Source organism: Sinocyclocheilus rhinocerous, unplaced genomic scaffold, assembly GCF_001515625.1.
Source record: "Sinocyclocheilus rhinocerous isolate Xijiao unplaced genomic scaffold, SAMN03320098_v1.1 scaffold19, whole genome shotgun sequence".
NCBI classification, from domain to species: domain Eukaryota; kingdom Metazoa; phylum Chordata; class Actinopteri; order Cypriniformes; family Cyprinidae; genus Sinocyclocheilus; species Sinocyclocheilus rhinocerous.
In genome coordinates, this window is record NW_015638975.1 from 2488825 (window position 1) to 2505141 (window position 16317).

The window sequence follows — 16317 nt, forward strand, 5'->3', positions numbered from 1 at the left end:
AGTGGATTTATTGATTTATTTACTGTATATTGCTGCTGCCACACAGATCTAATATAAACATATGATTTCTTTCCCAGCTGTTTACCTTCACAGACATAATCGACTGTTTTTGTAACTCATGTGTGTTTTTAACGTAAACTTGTGTGTGAATGAAAACTTAGTTTAGTACTCACATGCCGTGACAGCGGCTTTCTGTGCGTGTGCTTCGGATGTGCACACAGAAAACCGTATATCAGAAGTTTAAACTAATATGGTTTAAAACGCATGATTTCAGCGCGATAAACATGATAATCAGAACCAAAACAGATGTTTTTTTTAGCAGGTCCAAGCTATAATGGCACGTCTCTATTCTGGAAAAGGGGGCGGGGAGCATCAGCTCATTTGCATTTAAAGAGACAGGCATGAAAAACAGCGTGTTTCTGCTTCCACTCAAAATAGGAATTTTCAAAATGATATAATAAATGATCTGTGGGGTATTTTGAGCTGAAACGTCACAGACACATTCTGGGGACACCAGAGACGTATGTTACATATTGTAAAAAGGGGCATAATATGTCTCCTTTAAAGATCGACTTGTTCATTGAAGGAAGCGCGTATCCGTTCAGTAGTTCCAACCAATGAGACGCTCCTTTACAGCCCGTACTCGAATGCTATTTGCTCGTGTTACAGTCAGTCCTTGATTGCTACTACCTTGACAAGTAAAAGGCACATTAAACTATAAATTACACATTTTGAAATCAGTCACGTGCATCAAAAGGTAAAGATTTGAAGTGCACGAAAAACATGATTCAGGAAAGCGATTGTAATCGTAATTGTAAATAATTTATTAAAAAAAACTAATTCGTTCACGAGCAAAACATCACCGCTTTGAATTGATTAAATTTACTATAAATAATGTGAGTTTGACTGAATTTCCGAAGAATATTTTTCAGAGAGTTAAAGATTTACGATAATGGTAAATTTTAAAGAACTTAAAAAAGACCGCCCGGGCCAGAACATTTCTTTTGTCAATAGTCCAGCAGCTCCCTTCCATGACAAGTGAGAGAAAGAGACAGTGTGTTTTGCAAACGAAGTAAAACCAGTTTTGGCACTGTAGGATTTGTGCTACAAACTTTGACCTTATGGTTTGAAATTCCCCTCCAGTCATGTCAGCATTTTTTCTGCTATTTTAACCAAGCAGCGACCTGCAAGTTCTCAGCACATTTATCAAGTCATCACAGGCATCTAAAATAGCACGCAGTTTATTTTATAAGCACATATTATATACACTGTGATCATTTATATTATCTGTATGGTGATGTGGGTGTATTTAATTATTTAAACAAAAGCATTATGCTTCTGCACCATGTAAAATGCATGCAAGCATTTATAAACATATAAAGGGTTTGATGATATTATCAAGTGCTAGGCACTGCAGAATCATTCATATTTAAAACTCGGTAGTTCGTCATAAATATTGTAATTTATTACTCATATTTAATTAGGAAATTGTTTTCCTATTAATCCAACCAACAATTCAGAATCAACAGTTGAATTCAAGACAGCACAAAACATTTGCACTTCCACAGTGCACAAAATCACTAAATAAAAGAACAACAAACAACTAACCAAAAGAAAAAAAAATATCAATAAATAGTCGTACATATGTTATCAATGAACAGCGCCTCAGCAAAAAGTGAATAGTGCCTTCAGAGTGGCATAAACCTTTTATCTTGATTGCAACCTATAAAAATTGCATGAGCTGATATTTATAAACTGTGTAATGTGGGAAATGCTGTCCTGAGAACATAATAGGTTTGAAGAGGAAAAACAAAGCAAATGTCTTTGCATAACAGAAATCAAACCAACCTCTGATGTTTTTATTCTATTAAAGGATGTGTGAATGAAGTATCAGAGTGTTAACAGTACATATTAATTTGATCATAAATCATCCTGTTTTGTTTTTCCAGTAGAAATGTGATTTTGCACATTGATGACGCTCCATTCTGTGGTATCTTGGGCCTTATTATCTACGATGTTTTCTACTGAGCCATTCCATCAGTATGGATAGATAAATCCAGCAAGTCTCAGAGGATTCTGTTCAAAGACTGCAGTGTTTGTGATACATAACGAGGACATCTAGAACATTCAATATATCCCCCCATAAGAAACACATCTTATTATGGATCTCAGTCAACATAGATTAATCAATAAAGGAAAGTGGGACCTCAGAGGAGCACTGGCACATAATGAAAATAAATCCTTTGCTGTGATTTTAGCCAAAGATGAAGCCGAAAATGTAATTAGTAATGGAGGATGCCGTGATTCAGAAATAGCTTTTTCCCTGCATAGTGCATTTTGCTGAAATGTTGCACATGCAGTAAGCAGTTTTGAATGGGCCCAGCTCATACCCATCAGAGGTGTCTCAGTCATTCTTTTTGTTAGTCCTTGGTGACTTGGTGGTTTGCCAATCCCAGTCAGATGTGTGTAGTCTAAATAAAAGGATGGTGTGTGATCAGTAAAGCACACAGAGGAGATTATGATGAACTCACTCAAGAGGGTTGATTGATGAGCAACACTCAGTGATTAAATCTCATTTCCTTAATGTCTAAGGATGAACTGTGCTGGCTCCTCACTGACCATTTAGTGCTACTCTTTGTCTCAGAGAGGGTTATGGATTGTGTTTAGTTTTCCTCTCAGAGTCATTACCAATCACACTTAATCCCTGTTCGGTTCCGTCTGCAGGTGTTTAAACAGCTGTGCAATCCAGAAAAGCTTTGTTGGATGTCTTCTGCACCACGATAACAGCTGCGGTTAGCGATGCCGTTCCTTAGATGAACTCACAAAGCGTGTCATAGGCGAATGCCGCCCATGAACAAACGTAATCCAAAAGGACATCATCTGCCTCGAAACGAAATGATTAGCTGTCTTCTGAAATAACTTACAGAAGGCCGGGTGGAGTGAGTGATGTTAAAGCATGACCAAATTTGAAAGGTTACAGTATCGACTTCAAAGTTTCATGCAGGAAAGGAAAACTTGCCGGCTTACTTTGTTTGCTTACTCACTGATCTATGGACATGGTAAGTCTCAGCAAAGTGTTCCTCTAGCGGAAATGACCCTTCATTAGTCAGAAGGAGTTCATCACGCGTGCAAGTGTAGTTTGCGTCCGTAGCGGGGGTCCCTGGTCCTGTCACGTCGCCCAGATTTACTGATTCTGTCATTGGCGAGGCTTTGGGTTCGATAGCACTAAAAGGCTCATCCAGACTAATGGGGTTCCTATGTGAAGCAAACACTGTCTCTTAGTGGAAATGGTTTATTAGGCCTTAGCCAATAAAGAAGAGGAGTCAGATGATGCCTCAAGACAAAGAGTTCTGTAATTGGGACTGAGATAGAAGGCTTGTTATGGTCGTAACCTCTTTGATTCTGACAAAGGGTCACATCATCACGGAAACCCAAATAAGGACAAGAGCAATGTTGCAATTGATCACACACATTATTACAGGATACAGAGTAAAAGGGTATTTGAGTTTGTTTCCCGCCATCAGCATTTGTCTTGCATGTAATTTGAAATGGATTTACCAAAATGTCACACATAAGCCTTTTTCTCTCTGTTCTTTAAGTAAGTAGCCACAACAACTTTGTACTGTATGTTCTTCACTCAAGGATTTCTAAAGTTATCATAATTGTAAAAGAAATTCAATTAAAGCACTAAGCAGAAAAATAAGTATCATGCAAACTCTGTGCCATATCACATACAGTATGCAGAGACAAAATGATGGATAGATAGATAGATAGACAGACAGACAGACAAATCACAATCAATAGTTTTGTACCAGCTTGACACAGAAAAACAGATCATAGACTTTCTTTAAATAGTTTACTTACATTTTTTTTCCAAACGATATTGAATTTTGCTGATCACTGGTAAATTTTTGTGAATGGAGCAGTTTGTGATTGAAGAATGACGTCATTGGTGTGACACTCTTTATTATTTTTTTCCAGAAGCCCGAGGACAATCTGATTGGTTGGATGAGGGAGCAGTGAGCTCTGGTTGGCTGTCGGAGAATCATTAAACACCCACACTGTCAATAGTGAGACCCACATGGTGGGTATATAGGCAGGTGTATTGTAGCTTAATGCAACAGACTCAAAATTTCATCAAGTTGAAATATCCCCTCTATTTTGGGACAACTCTTTTCTATAAAAAGAAATTCGATTAAAGCACTAAGCAGAAAAATAAGTATCATGCAAACTCTGTGCCATATCACATACAGTATGCAGAGACAAAATGATGGATAGATAGACAGATAGACAGACAGACAGACAAATCACAATCAATAGTTTTGTACCAGCTTGACACAGAAAAACAGATCATAGACTTTCTTTAAATAGTTTACTTACATTTTTTTTCCAAACGATATTGAATTTTGCTGATCACTGGTAAATTTTTGTGAATGGAGCAGTTTGTGATTGAAGAATGACGTCATTGGTGTGACACTCTTTATTATTTTTTTCCAGAAGCCCGAGGACAATCTGATTGGTTGGATGAGGGAGCAGTGAGCTCTGGTTGGCTGTCGGAGAATCATTAAACACCCACACTGTCAATAGTGAGACCCACATGGTGGGTATATAGGCAGGTGTATTGTAGCTTAATGCAACAGACTCAAAATTTCATCAAGTTGAAATATCCCCTCTATTTTGGGACAACTCTTTTCTATATCTATTGCACGAAGCCGAACATCTCAAGGTAAGTAACAACTATTTATGGCTTGACACATACTAGATGTGCCATGCTTCTTATCATTCTCAATATACTGTACTATAGACATGTGTAAATAAACTAAATAAAATGTTAGGGGGCGCTTAATGGTATATACATTACTCTTCGGCACAGAAAGGCATGCTCGATGGATTTTTTCAAGGAGAATTGGACGGCTCCTTAGACCTGGCTGTGGGTGCAGAGACAGCAGCTCATTACACTAATGCACAGGGTCCTGCTGGAAGGGAAATCACGAGACTAATATCTTTAATGCTGCAGTTATAGCATAGCGCCTGACAGTAGGAGACGTCTGCACCAACCACAAAAGCTCTGGTTCTTCTACAGCAAACGGGAGAAGACTTTGCAAATAATATTTTAGTTTTTAAGCTAGGTCAAATGGTGTGCCAATGACATTGGAAAGCAGGAGAGAGTTTGAGGGGAATAAAAACCAACAGATGAATAGATAGGAAAAATGCATTTTCGACTTTTTCACCAGTAATGGCTTGACCAAATTTTGTCGTTTTTTCCGGTCTGTTCGTAAACTATCTAATGATGAAATGTTTTACCATAGGGGACCATGGTTATGTTGAAGATCTCTGCTTTCCTTGTTGCCTACACTCTGATTATTTGCCAGATGTACAGCTCTAATGCAGCTCCCGCCAGGTGAGGTTTTATAAGAATCATATTGTCATGCTGATAAATTCTCAAAGAGCTGTGTTTTTTCCCATGATAATTCCTTAATTTAGCTACAAATATCTGTAAGTGAAATCGTTCAGACGGAGGCAAGAGAGCATATGTTTTCATTAGAGGTTGCGGCATCATGGACTATCAGTCTTCTGATTACATCAGATGAATCCCAGCCAAACCCACTCTGCTTACGACAGTATTGATCGGGTGATAAATCTTAACTTGGCAACTGGACAGCATTTAAGTGCCATACTCTTAGCAGATTGTTTTGATTATGTTTAGGATTTGAGGTAGCAAGCAAAAAGTGCTTTTATCTTGCAAAAAATGAATACCTCACACAAACCGTTTGCATAGTCCCCTAAGACATGATAATCGTTGCATTGCAGGCCTGCACTGGAATCATCACCAGATCGAACTACGCTTACCGACTACGAAGCGAGAAGATTGCTGCACGCAATCGTCAAAGAATTCATGCAGATGACCGCGGAGGATATGGAGCAACAGGCTGCTGAGGAAAACAGGTACAAATCCCATCGTATCTACTTCTCGAATCATTGCAAAACACAATCTGTTGAATAATTTAGCGAGTGTGCACTGATTTGTTTCTCTCATATTTAAGAAAGTAAGGCTGAAATTCTTCCAACATGAGAGCAATGCCTCCTTAATGTCAGGTGTACTTGTACTTGTTGTATATGACAGGTATGTGACACATTTCTGTACAGCTATGGGGGTTCATTTTTCGATTAAAGCTGCAGAGTCCTCTGCCAGTTTATTCTCTGCATGAAACTTTATTTACCCATCAGATTTATGAGAGATCGACCGTTTGTAAATGCCTGTTTGCTCTTAATGCATGAAAACGAGTATACCAAACGGCATGGACGGAAGCATGATCTGAAACCATGTGAGGAAATGCCTGCATGATATGCTCAAGTAAAGACATGAAAAGTGCAGCAGAAATGAATTACTGAAGCATGATTTGAGACCATAATGACAGCCTTGCGAGGAAGCATGTCAACATGCATCCTGTCATGATGTCTATCCTGTATGTGAATGCTCTTGCATGTCTTCGTGTCTATGAGTTTCTCTGCATGTGGTCTGTTTCCTCACAGCTTGGGTAGACCCGTGTCCAAGCGCTGCTCCAGCCTCAGCACTTGCGTGCTGGGGAAACTGTCCCAGGAGCTGCACAAACTGCAGACATATCCACGCACCAATGTAGGAGCGGGTACGCCGGGCAAGAAGCGCAGCCTGGAAGAGAGTGATGTGTTGGCTGGATACGGAGAGGCGCTCAATCGTATCTAATCGGCAGCGGCTGTAAACCCGTGCTTGGCCCTGATATGCGAGTGCATGTGGAAGTTTGCTTGCCTGATTGACTTGAAAGAACATTTTTTTCTATTTTCTTTGGCAGAGTAGCAAATCTCAGACAGACTCTGTTCCACTAATTTCATATAGTCACTGGATCTATTTGGGTTATATAACTGATTCATGAAATCGGGGAGCTCTCATTGGTAGATAGGGCGTAACGATGAGTTTTTTTTTAACCCGCAGCAAAATTCCTGTCTTGTGTGATTTGACTTTGTTCTTGATCTAATAAAGATATTTTTAGAAGGAGATATTTTTTGCTTGTTGTTTGTTTAAAGCTCAGAAATGAACAACCGTTTTTAATTTGATCAATTATAAGTAATCAGGCGTAAGTACCCATTTTAGGTAAGATATATTACTGCTGCCATTTTTCTTTTTTGTTTAAAATATTTCATATATGAATATTGCACATTTCAAATTCTTAATTTTAATGTTTATTCATTTCTTCCAAATGAATATTTAAATTCCTAATATTTCCCCCCCTCCAGTGTTACAACACAGAAGAGAGCTTGTAACACGGCCACATGTGTGACCCATCGCCTGGCAGACTTCCTGAGCCGCTCGGGGGGAATTGGAAGCAGCAAATTTGTCCCCACCAATGTGGGCTCTCAGGCGTTCGGCAGACGAAGGAGGCTCAGTCAGGAGTAGTCAACTGAATGGGTCTTCGTGAAATGGTATGTGAATAGTGTTCTGAACACGCTCGTGTCATTTTAACTACCAGAGTCGTCCCATTCATTTTATGTGAGCCGCAATCAAGATAATTCCGGCATGATAATGGTTGGAATTATTGTGCTTTATGTTAGCGTGATATTACAGTATATGATTATATTTATGTTCTTGTGACAAAATTCTATAATTATGTGACAATTGACACAGTAAGGTGTCCATTTGGCAAAAAAAAAAGCGAAAGATAAAACTATGATTTATTACTAAATATTTCATGTTGCACTGTCTACTATTTAAAATAGCTAAAAAAATTATTTTATTTCCAATATTATTATGCTGATATTATAATTCTGTAGTATAGTAAAAGAAGTAATAAGAAATATTCATGATTTTGCACTTTAATCTATTAAAAATAATACTTTTTATAAGATATGAATTTAGGAAAATGCAGAAAGAAGCATTATCAGCAGTGGACCTATTTTTATATGTGAAATAAGAAATATTTGCACTTTTGCACATTTCTTGTTTTTGCACTTTCTTCTATTCTAAGACAATAATTTTTCTGTTTAACTTCTCTCATATTGTTATGCTGATATTATATTTATGGTATCAATTTTAAAGAATGCAAAAAAGAAGCATTTTCATAACTGGACTCTTGATATGTTGCTGATGTCATATACAATTCTGATAACATCCTGAATAACATATTTCGACAGGTCACCAGTCTACACGTCCACAGTTCTTCTTTGATTGCTGTCAATAAAAGAGAAAGCATCATGTCCACATTATGACCCCTGGGAATGGAAACTCCTTACTTTCATCTGAATGGACTCCAATTGATAGCACTGATCGTTTCCATCCAGCCAGACATTATAACTGCTCCTTTTTTTGGCTCTTCCATGAAGCAACATAAGTTAAAAAAAAAAAAGAAAAAAGAAAAAGAAAAGAGAAAGCGGTGATCAGTAGCCTTCATTTTTCTACTCATTTGGATCCGAGGAAGAGCATTGCTTCTTTCTTTCCTCTCAGCAGAGAGCACATTCAGTATGTACAGTCTGGTTTGGCCCATGTTCCTTTAATGTGTCTCAGCACATTACGGTATTTTGGGGATCATATTAAAGCAGTGCCTCATAAAAAGGCTTCCCTGAATATGGATGTGTCTTGTGCCTTGATGTAACACACTTTACATGCCGCTGTTGTACAGTATGTTTGAATTAAAGGAGGGAGGTACTACCACTGAATTACAAATTGTAACAATTGTGAATTTGAGCAAGATTAAAATGTATTTTAGATACATAAGGTTTGGGGTACTTGATTTATTGACTTGATTGACTGGTTGTTTTAGTAATTGGTCTGCAATTGTTCAAACATGTTACATTTTGCATTTCTGACACCATAATAGACAGAAATAAATGATGACAAGAAGGTTCAACATTAATCTACAGTTGTTCTGAATGCCCATTTAACATAATAATGGAGCAGGGAAATAGGTGTCAAATTAAGAAGTCTGGTTTGTAAACCAAATGAATGAGTTTTCATGCATGAAAACATAATATCTGACTGAAAACCAACAGAAAAAAAAAACCTGTTAAAAACTATAAATCTTATTTCTACATCTGAATAGTGTTCTAGGAAAAATGGAGTCTTTGCACCATTGTGTTTTGTAGTCCCAAAGACACGCTTCATTTGTTCTTATTGGGTCCTCTGTGCATATTACAATGACAGCAGTCATTCTGCATTAACCCTTTTGGGAGCCGTTTGTCATGATTGTGTTTTTCAGTGGCTAATTGTCATGCAGTGGCCACCCATGGGAACTTGTTTACAGTCAAATCAATTTCCCAAAATACAAGTAAAATCACCTTTGTTGGTGTCATTTAAAGAGAGCACAGAGACCCATTATGTCTTCTCAGGGTGAACTGATCTTTTTATTCACTGACGTCATTGAGGTCTTATGAAACACATCTTTCTGATCTCGTAAGCAAGAGTGACATGTTTAAATAAGGAATCTTACGTACACCATACAGCGGCTTTCCCTGCGACTATCTGAGCGAATGAAACCTTTAATATATTTCATCATTTAACCAATAACATTTTAAATGAGAATAAAAGACCACAATGTGAATGATTCATTTTCATTCATATAATCTCATAAACGGGGCTCGTTCGAATCACTAAAACCACTCATCCAAGTTTCCCATCACAACCTTCTCAACAATCCTGACGGCAAGTGCTTTCTTGTGTCCTCACACAGTTCAAATGGATCCCATCCAGTTAGATACTTTGTTAATTAACCTCGATGCCCTCATAGTAGTAGTGAGTCATTTCATATTGCAGTGGCTCTGCTGCCCGGCCCATTCCTCTCTGCTAATAAGGAGAGATTGTAAGTTCTCGTGCCTCTGAGAGGCAGGGTCTCTCTGAGAGCCAGCCAGTCAATTAATCTTTATCTGCAAACTTTTACATTACATTACTCCTATCACTGGACAAATGTCATTGTAATTACTTACAGCATATTTCACAGAGCAAACAGAGGAGGAAATGCAACAATTGCATAACTAAACCACGCTCCATGGCATTGAATTTGATGTGTTCTTTTTATTGCTTTAAGTAACAGTCTTTCATCAGCAATAAAAACAGATGGACAGTTATTTTTGGTACGTTTAAGAAAACGCTAATAATAAAAACGCTTTGCAGGTATTTGCTAATCGAGCTGCATAATTGAGTATGGAAGTGCGATGATTTCGCCACAGTAAGATGTCATTAAGTAAATGGATTACAAGCCTCCAGCGCTGTACATCCGACTTAAAAGAAATGGACTGATCTAAATGAAATACATCAACACATGGAGCTAAATAAAGCAGCTAGTGCTTTAGCGTCTGCATGGCAGTCAGCCAGTCACTTCACCTATGACAAATACTGTTTAAACATGCTGGCTAAAATGCTAAGCAGTCTAAAGTCGAAGGACTACATTTCTAGAACGAAGCAACAAAGTATTCTTCACCAACAACTAGTCCGTTAATTACTGTTTAATAGTATCTGTCAAAACAATTCAATGTAGCCTATATAACACGACCTCCTTAACGTTAACATATTGTACACTGAAACAACTATTTGCACTCAGAAATTGGTACAATTACAAAGAAACGCCAAGTGACATTGAATTAAATGTACAATTTTGAAGTAGAAAAACTGAAGTCGTTTTTTTTGGTAAAATGTACTCTAGTAATCTTGGAAAATTATTATTTATTTTTTTTACCGTGTATAATAACATTCATTATTATTAAGGATTTTTGAAATGAGGGTTTACATTAATTGATTTTTTTTCTGCATGGGTGATCTCAGTTGAATAATTTTCATTATGGAGAGCAGTATGGGGTGGTTCTATTTGTTGTCACAACTGGATGCGCTTTACTGTAAAAAGCAATTGCTTTGATTGAAGGCAAAGTGACGCACATCCGCTAATGAGATCAATGGCAGAATATAAAAACACGATATTTACCAAAGCCTCTCACACTGAGTGGAACACGAAAAGCCTAAAGAAAAAAAAAATCACTCTCTTGTGGACTCTGTTTATGGAAAATGAAATGGCCATTTTGGCCCCAAACCAGGTAAAAGATGTTTGTCTGCGTTCTCATAAGAGATCCTATTCTACCACGATCGAACAATACAAATTAATAGCGTGAAAAAATTCACAATTAATAATCTGTTTCTTTAACAAGGCTGTTCTGACATCTTCACACCTGTGCTGTGATGCTAAATGTTTGTTGCATTCTGTGTGGCACAAAAACAACTGTAAGCTACTCAAATTATAAAAAATATATATATATATATATATATATATATAAATAAATTCATTAATTAATTTTATTTATGTATTTTGATTAAGATGATGACGAGTTGAACTGGACAGTAAAGGAAAAGAAAACGCTATAGATTGTTTAATACCATGATTTTACATAATTCCTATACGTCCATTTATGTTAGTTCATACTTTTAATCACTTTTAGCTATTGTCAAATGTGAGGAATAGAAATGACTAGGATTTACACAGAAGACCACAAACTGAAGGCAGCTGAATTTATTAATAAGACATAAAAATATTTGGTTACATGAGCCAATCTGCTCATTGTTTCATTGCGTGGTTGAAATCGTGAGACATGAAATCAGTGAACTGACGCTCACTTTATTCCTCGTCGAAAACAGTTTGCATTCGATTATCAATAATCCGTGAAATTGAGGTTACATTGAGATGAATGAGCAAAGCGTAAGCCGTGATCATAATTTGCTTGTGAGGGAGGAAAGCGTCTAATCAAAACCTTAATCTCTTATCAAAATTCCAATATTAATGATCCGTTCTTGCTGTAAAACTACTCAGGCCAGAGAGATAAATCCTATCCTAGAAAAACTGTGATCATTTTCAAAGACATCAGCTGAAATTGAGAAAGTGCTCAGGGGGAAGGAGGGGGAATTTGTTTAACCTTTGTGAGTGTAAAGCCATCTGTAAATCATAATGTTTAGAACGCTGAATACTTAAATAACTGGGAAAATTCTGCTTTTTTATTTATTAAAATTTCATAGTACCGAATGGAAAAAGTGTTTGATTTTAATAACTAAGACCTTCATTTGGCAACAATCTCCACCAAACATTTCTTGTAATTGCACAAAGGTCAAGAGGAGTTTTGTACCATTCTTAAAAACAACAACAACTTTCTTGCAACATCTGTTGCGTTTTAATGGGCTCACTTTTCATTCACAGAACATTTGCCAATCATGTTTTGGAATATTCAGGTGCTCTTCTGCAAAGATGAAATGTGCAGAAATTGGTTTTACGCAAGTTAACAAGATGTTCTGAAATTTCTTGAGTGTTTTTATGGTGGAGGGGAGATCTGAACAACCCCTTCAATCTAGTCTCACTGATTGGCCTCCAGGTTAGACGACTCCTTAGTCAACAAGCTAGGGATTCACATATTTTTTCCACCCAGCACTGTTTACATGGCATGTCCATTAAAGACATGCAAATTTATTATTGATTGCCATTTGTGAATCATTTAAGCACACTCTGTTTGCTGCTTGTTAACTCGGTTGAAAATCAGATCCAATATTATAACCAAGTTATGCAGAAATCCCTCCAGGTAAATCCAAAGGGCTCACATACTTTTCCCAACAGCTAATAATACAAAAAAAAGGGAAAAATCCATAGTGTCTTCACATTTCCGTACAAAAACTGCAGTCACTTTGTAGACAACAGGGTACTTTATCTGATATGAGCCTGAAGACTCACAAGCCATTAGCTCAACAGTGTTTCCACTATATATTTGATAAGCGTCTTCCTGGGTCGTCATTTACGCCATATATCCATCCCAAGATCAATAGTGTGCACTTGCATTAGAGACACATGTAGGACCAAGTGGACTGACCATATGGAAGCAGGCATAAAGAGCAGTCCACATTGTCAGATCAATAATGAATATCTTTTAAAGCATTATGCTTCTCTGAGCATGATTCGTACTACATTTAAGAGGACAGCAAATGTCAATGACTTTCAAAAGTTAAAAAATAAATAAATAAATCATACAATTTGACCCAATAAATGACAGGTGGTTTTGTACCCATCTCTTCTGTCAGGTTGCCATGGTAGGGTACAACGACAAAAAAAAATAAAAAATAGAGAAAAAAACCTTCACCGCAACTGCAGTTAGGTTGGTAAAGGAGGAAAATGCTCAATGAATTGTGCATGAATATATATATATATATATATATATATATATATATATGTTGTAAAGTGTGCCCACACTAACTGATCAAATTACAATGTACTGTAGATTCAGCTTTGAATGTGCCCATACTGACTTTGTAGCATAACAGTCTCAGTAAAACATGAAAAATTACCAAATGCCCAACGTAATTAAATAAACACAATAAATGTTAAACCATTTAGCCTAGTTAAAAAAGTAGCTTAAATGTTACATAATTTTTTTTTTGTCAAATAAGTCTGCATATGGTGCTTATTTTTTACACATCACAAATACAATATATCTTCTAGAGCCCAGAAAACTTGAAAGAAAATCAATAGACAAATAGCACGCTTAATGTTGATTTAATTGTTTCCTTTTTAACCGGCCATTTACTGCAGTCTGGTGCAACAGAACTAAACTGCTATTTAGAAAAGGTTGTGTATACTACAATGATCATGTCCTGAACACTAGTAGGTTTTAAATAAACAAAATGATTTTTTTTGTTTGGCTTTTTTTTTTTGAAAGTGTTAAAAAAAAAAAAACTATTCTGCAGACGACATTACTTTTTGTGCAACACCGCCACCGTGCGGATAAATCAGGATCTACCGATTATTTTTTAATTACAGCAGAGGGCGCACCGTCAAAAAATTAAAAGATACCAACATGCTGCAAATTATCATCGCGGCATCAGTACTGGAACAGCAGTAATTTACAGAAACAGATGGTTTCTACTCCAAACACATAGGCCTATTCATATTCAAAGAGAGAAAGAAGAAAACTAACAGGAAATCGAGATATTAGCCTATAACTATTGCATTAAAAATCGAACATTACCCACACAAATTTAGATAAGATTCAATTAGATTTTAATCGAAAGGGTTTTCATGTTAGGTTAGAGAAAGTTGCCCCAGATGTTTCATGTGCATTTTATTTTTCCAATTTTGATTTATATGATTTATTAATATTTAATTTTAATTTAAAAACAAAAACAAAAAAAAAGGTTTTATTAAGGTTTAGGTTTGATTTAATTTTGTCTAAAGAATCGGTTTGTCTTATTAAAAAACTGCATATATTCTTTGATAATTTTCTATGTGAAAAAAAGGAATACCAACAGTTGTTCAGACCTAATATCAACCACCTTACTGGTGATGCAAAATATTTCCTCTAGATGGTAGTAAAGATCCAGGTCTTTTATTAATACTGCATTTGTTCTCCACTCTGCCTGGAAGCTTTTCCTTGAGCGTTTGTTCTCTCAATTAAAGCTACATTTTTATTATATAATTTAGATATTTTATTGTAATTATTCCACATTACAGTTGGTGAAGTAAGAAAAATGTACATTATTACGAAAAACAATGTCAAACTGCCCTGCTATTCTAGTTTTTCCACTAAACAGAGCAGTTATTTGGTAATTTTATAAAACAGCTGATTAATTACACCTATAATTATTATGGTCTATATATACAGTGTGTATAGTTTTAGGTTAATAAATTGCATTGTGTTCTCAAGCCCAAATGTTTAATATATATTGGGATATAATTAAGGAAGGATTTACAGTTTAATTTGACATCACAAGTCCTGAGCTCAGGGTCATAAAACTTACATGTATTAGAAAAAGAAAGATGGTATTTCTACAAATATTGACCGTTATTTATCAGTTGTTTACTAATGTATTTTAAGATACAGTAATCCTCTACTGACAACTGACTTTGTCTTTAAAATGGCGTTTTTTGTACAGTTCTGTAAATGTATTTTTTCCCCATTTATTTAATTGGGGGGTCAACTTTATCAAGAAAAAAAGAAACATATCAACATTGTATTAACCCAGTAAATATTCCTTATGACATAAAAAGTGCTACATATCAGCTCATCATGGCTTATGTAAGAAAGCTCAATATGTTTATTGCTTTGTGACTGAAGTAACTGAATAATAGTAAGGACCTGCAGCCTCACCTAAAGAAGCTCTCCTTATGTTCCTAAAGAGGCAAGTTTCTAAAAGTCCTGTCTCTGTATCATTAGATCGAAGCCTCATTGATGTCTGTGTTGATAATGAGTTGATTGTGCTGCTTTGACCAGTGGTCTGTGAGAGCAAGCGTCTTGTAATCAGATCTATATTAAGGCTGAGTTGAGATTTCTGATGGGGCCCTGTGCAAGGGCTAATGTTGACATAGCTCAGTGATCATACAAGTGGACAGGCTCTCGAGATAAGGCTAAAATTGACTATGAAATGACTACGTATTTGATCAGAGACAATCGTGTTTCTTGGGCTCAAGGAAAAGTTTGCAGTAGCCTACCAAAATGTTACAGCAGTTCTTGTGGAAGATCATTAGTGACGAGTCCTGCCTGACTCACCTTCCCTAAGCCTACGATACACCAAAGAGCCCAAAAGATCACATGCACTCAGTATTGTCTTCCAGCCACACTTTTAACATCAAACCCCCACTGATATTCTATATATATTTAAATTTTTCATTTTTATAGTTGTTTATAATAAATGTAAACATTTTTTAATAATTAAAATAATAAAAAATGTAATCATTTTATAAAATGTATAATTGCGTATGTTTTAATAATAAGCTATGAGTTGTGAATATAATGTTAATTGATATTACATATTGATATACAGCATATTAGCTGTTTATTAGCACTTATAAAGCACATATTAATGTCTTATTCTGCATGATGATATTTTATATCCCTAATACTACCCCATACCTAAACTTAACAACTACCTTACTAACTATTAATAAGCACAGCTAGCACTCAAACTAGCTGCTCTCCTCTGACACGGCTAACTAGCACCAGGGGCTAGCAGAGCCACCTCAACCTGCTACAGCAGGAATTTCAACTCCTCTCCACACTGTCACTGAAGACACAGAGCCACATTTGTATACCCTCTCACAAAGCTTTACTTGTTCTAACAACTGTAGGTCCAATCAACGCTGTAGGACATGTTTAAGGAAAAAGTGGCCGTGGGCTCCGGTTTGAACAATATTAGCCTATGTGATCAGCAGGCGTGCCGCGTGGAGTTTAAACAGACTGATTTTTCCAGAACACCTGTGCAGGAATACAAACAACAGAGAACTTTCATAAGGACGTGATCATGAGCGATTGCATTTTAATTGATTATTTTTTAAA

The 16317-nt window shown here is 36.4% G+C and overlaps 1 protein-coding gene across 2 annotated transcripts; it reads left to right on the plus strand.

Annotated features, from left to right (window-relative positions):
- Positions 1-4651: 4651 nt before the first annotated feature.
- On the plus strand, positions 4652-8740 carry LOC107750650 (calcitonin-1-like). 2 transcript variants are annotated; one of them, XM_016566144.1, is made up of 5 exons: positions 4659-4726; positions 5310-5401; positions 5812-5946; positions 7273-7458; positions 8167-8740. In XM_016566144.1, the coding sequence occupies exons 2-4, from the start codon at positions 5316-5318 to the stop codon at positions 7430-7432; spliced, it is 381 nt and encodes a 126-aa protein (XP_016421630.1). In that variant the 5' UTR covers positions 4659-4726; positions 5310-5315; the 3' UTR covers positions 7433-7458; positions 8167-8740. The 2 variants fall into 2 exon arrangements, with proteins under 2 accessions (XP_016421631.1, XP_016421630.1); XM_016566145.1 differs by lacking the exons at positions 7273-7458; positions 8167-8740 and adding an exon at positions 6535-7019 and having other exon boundaries at positions 4652-4726.
- Positions 8741-16317: the final 7577 nt, after the last annotated feature.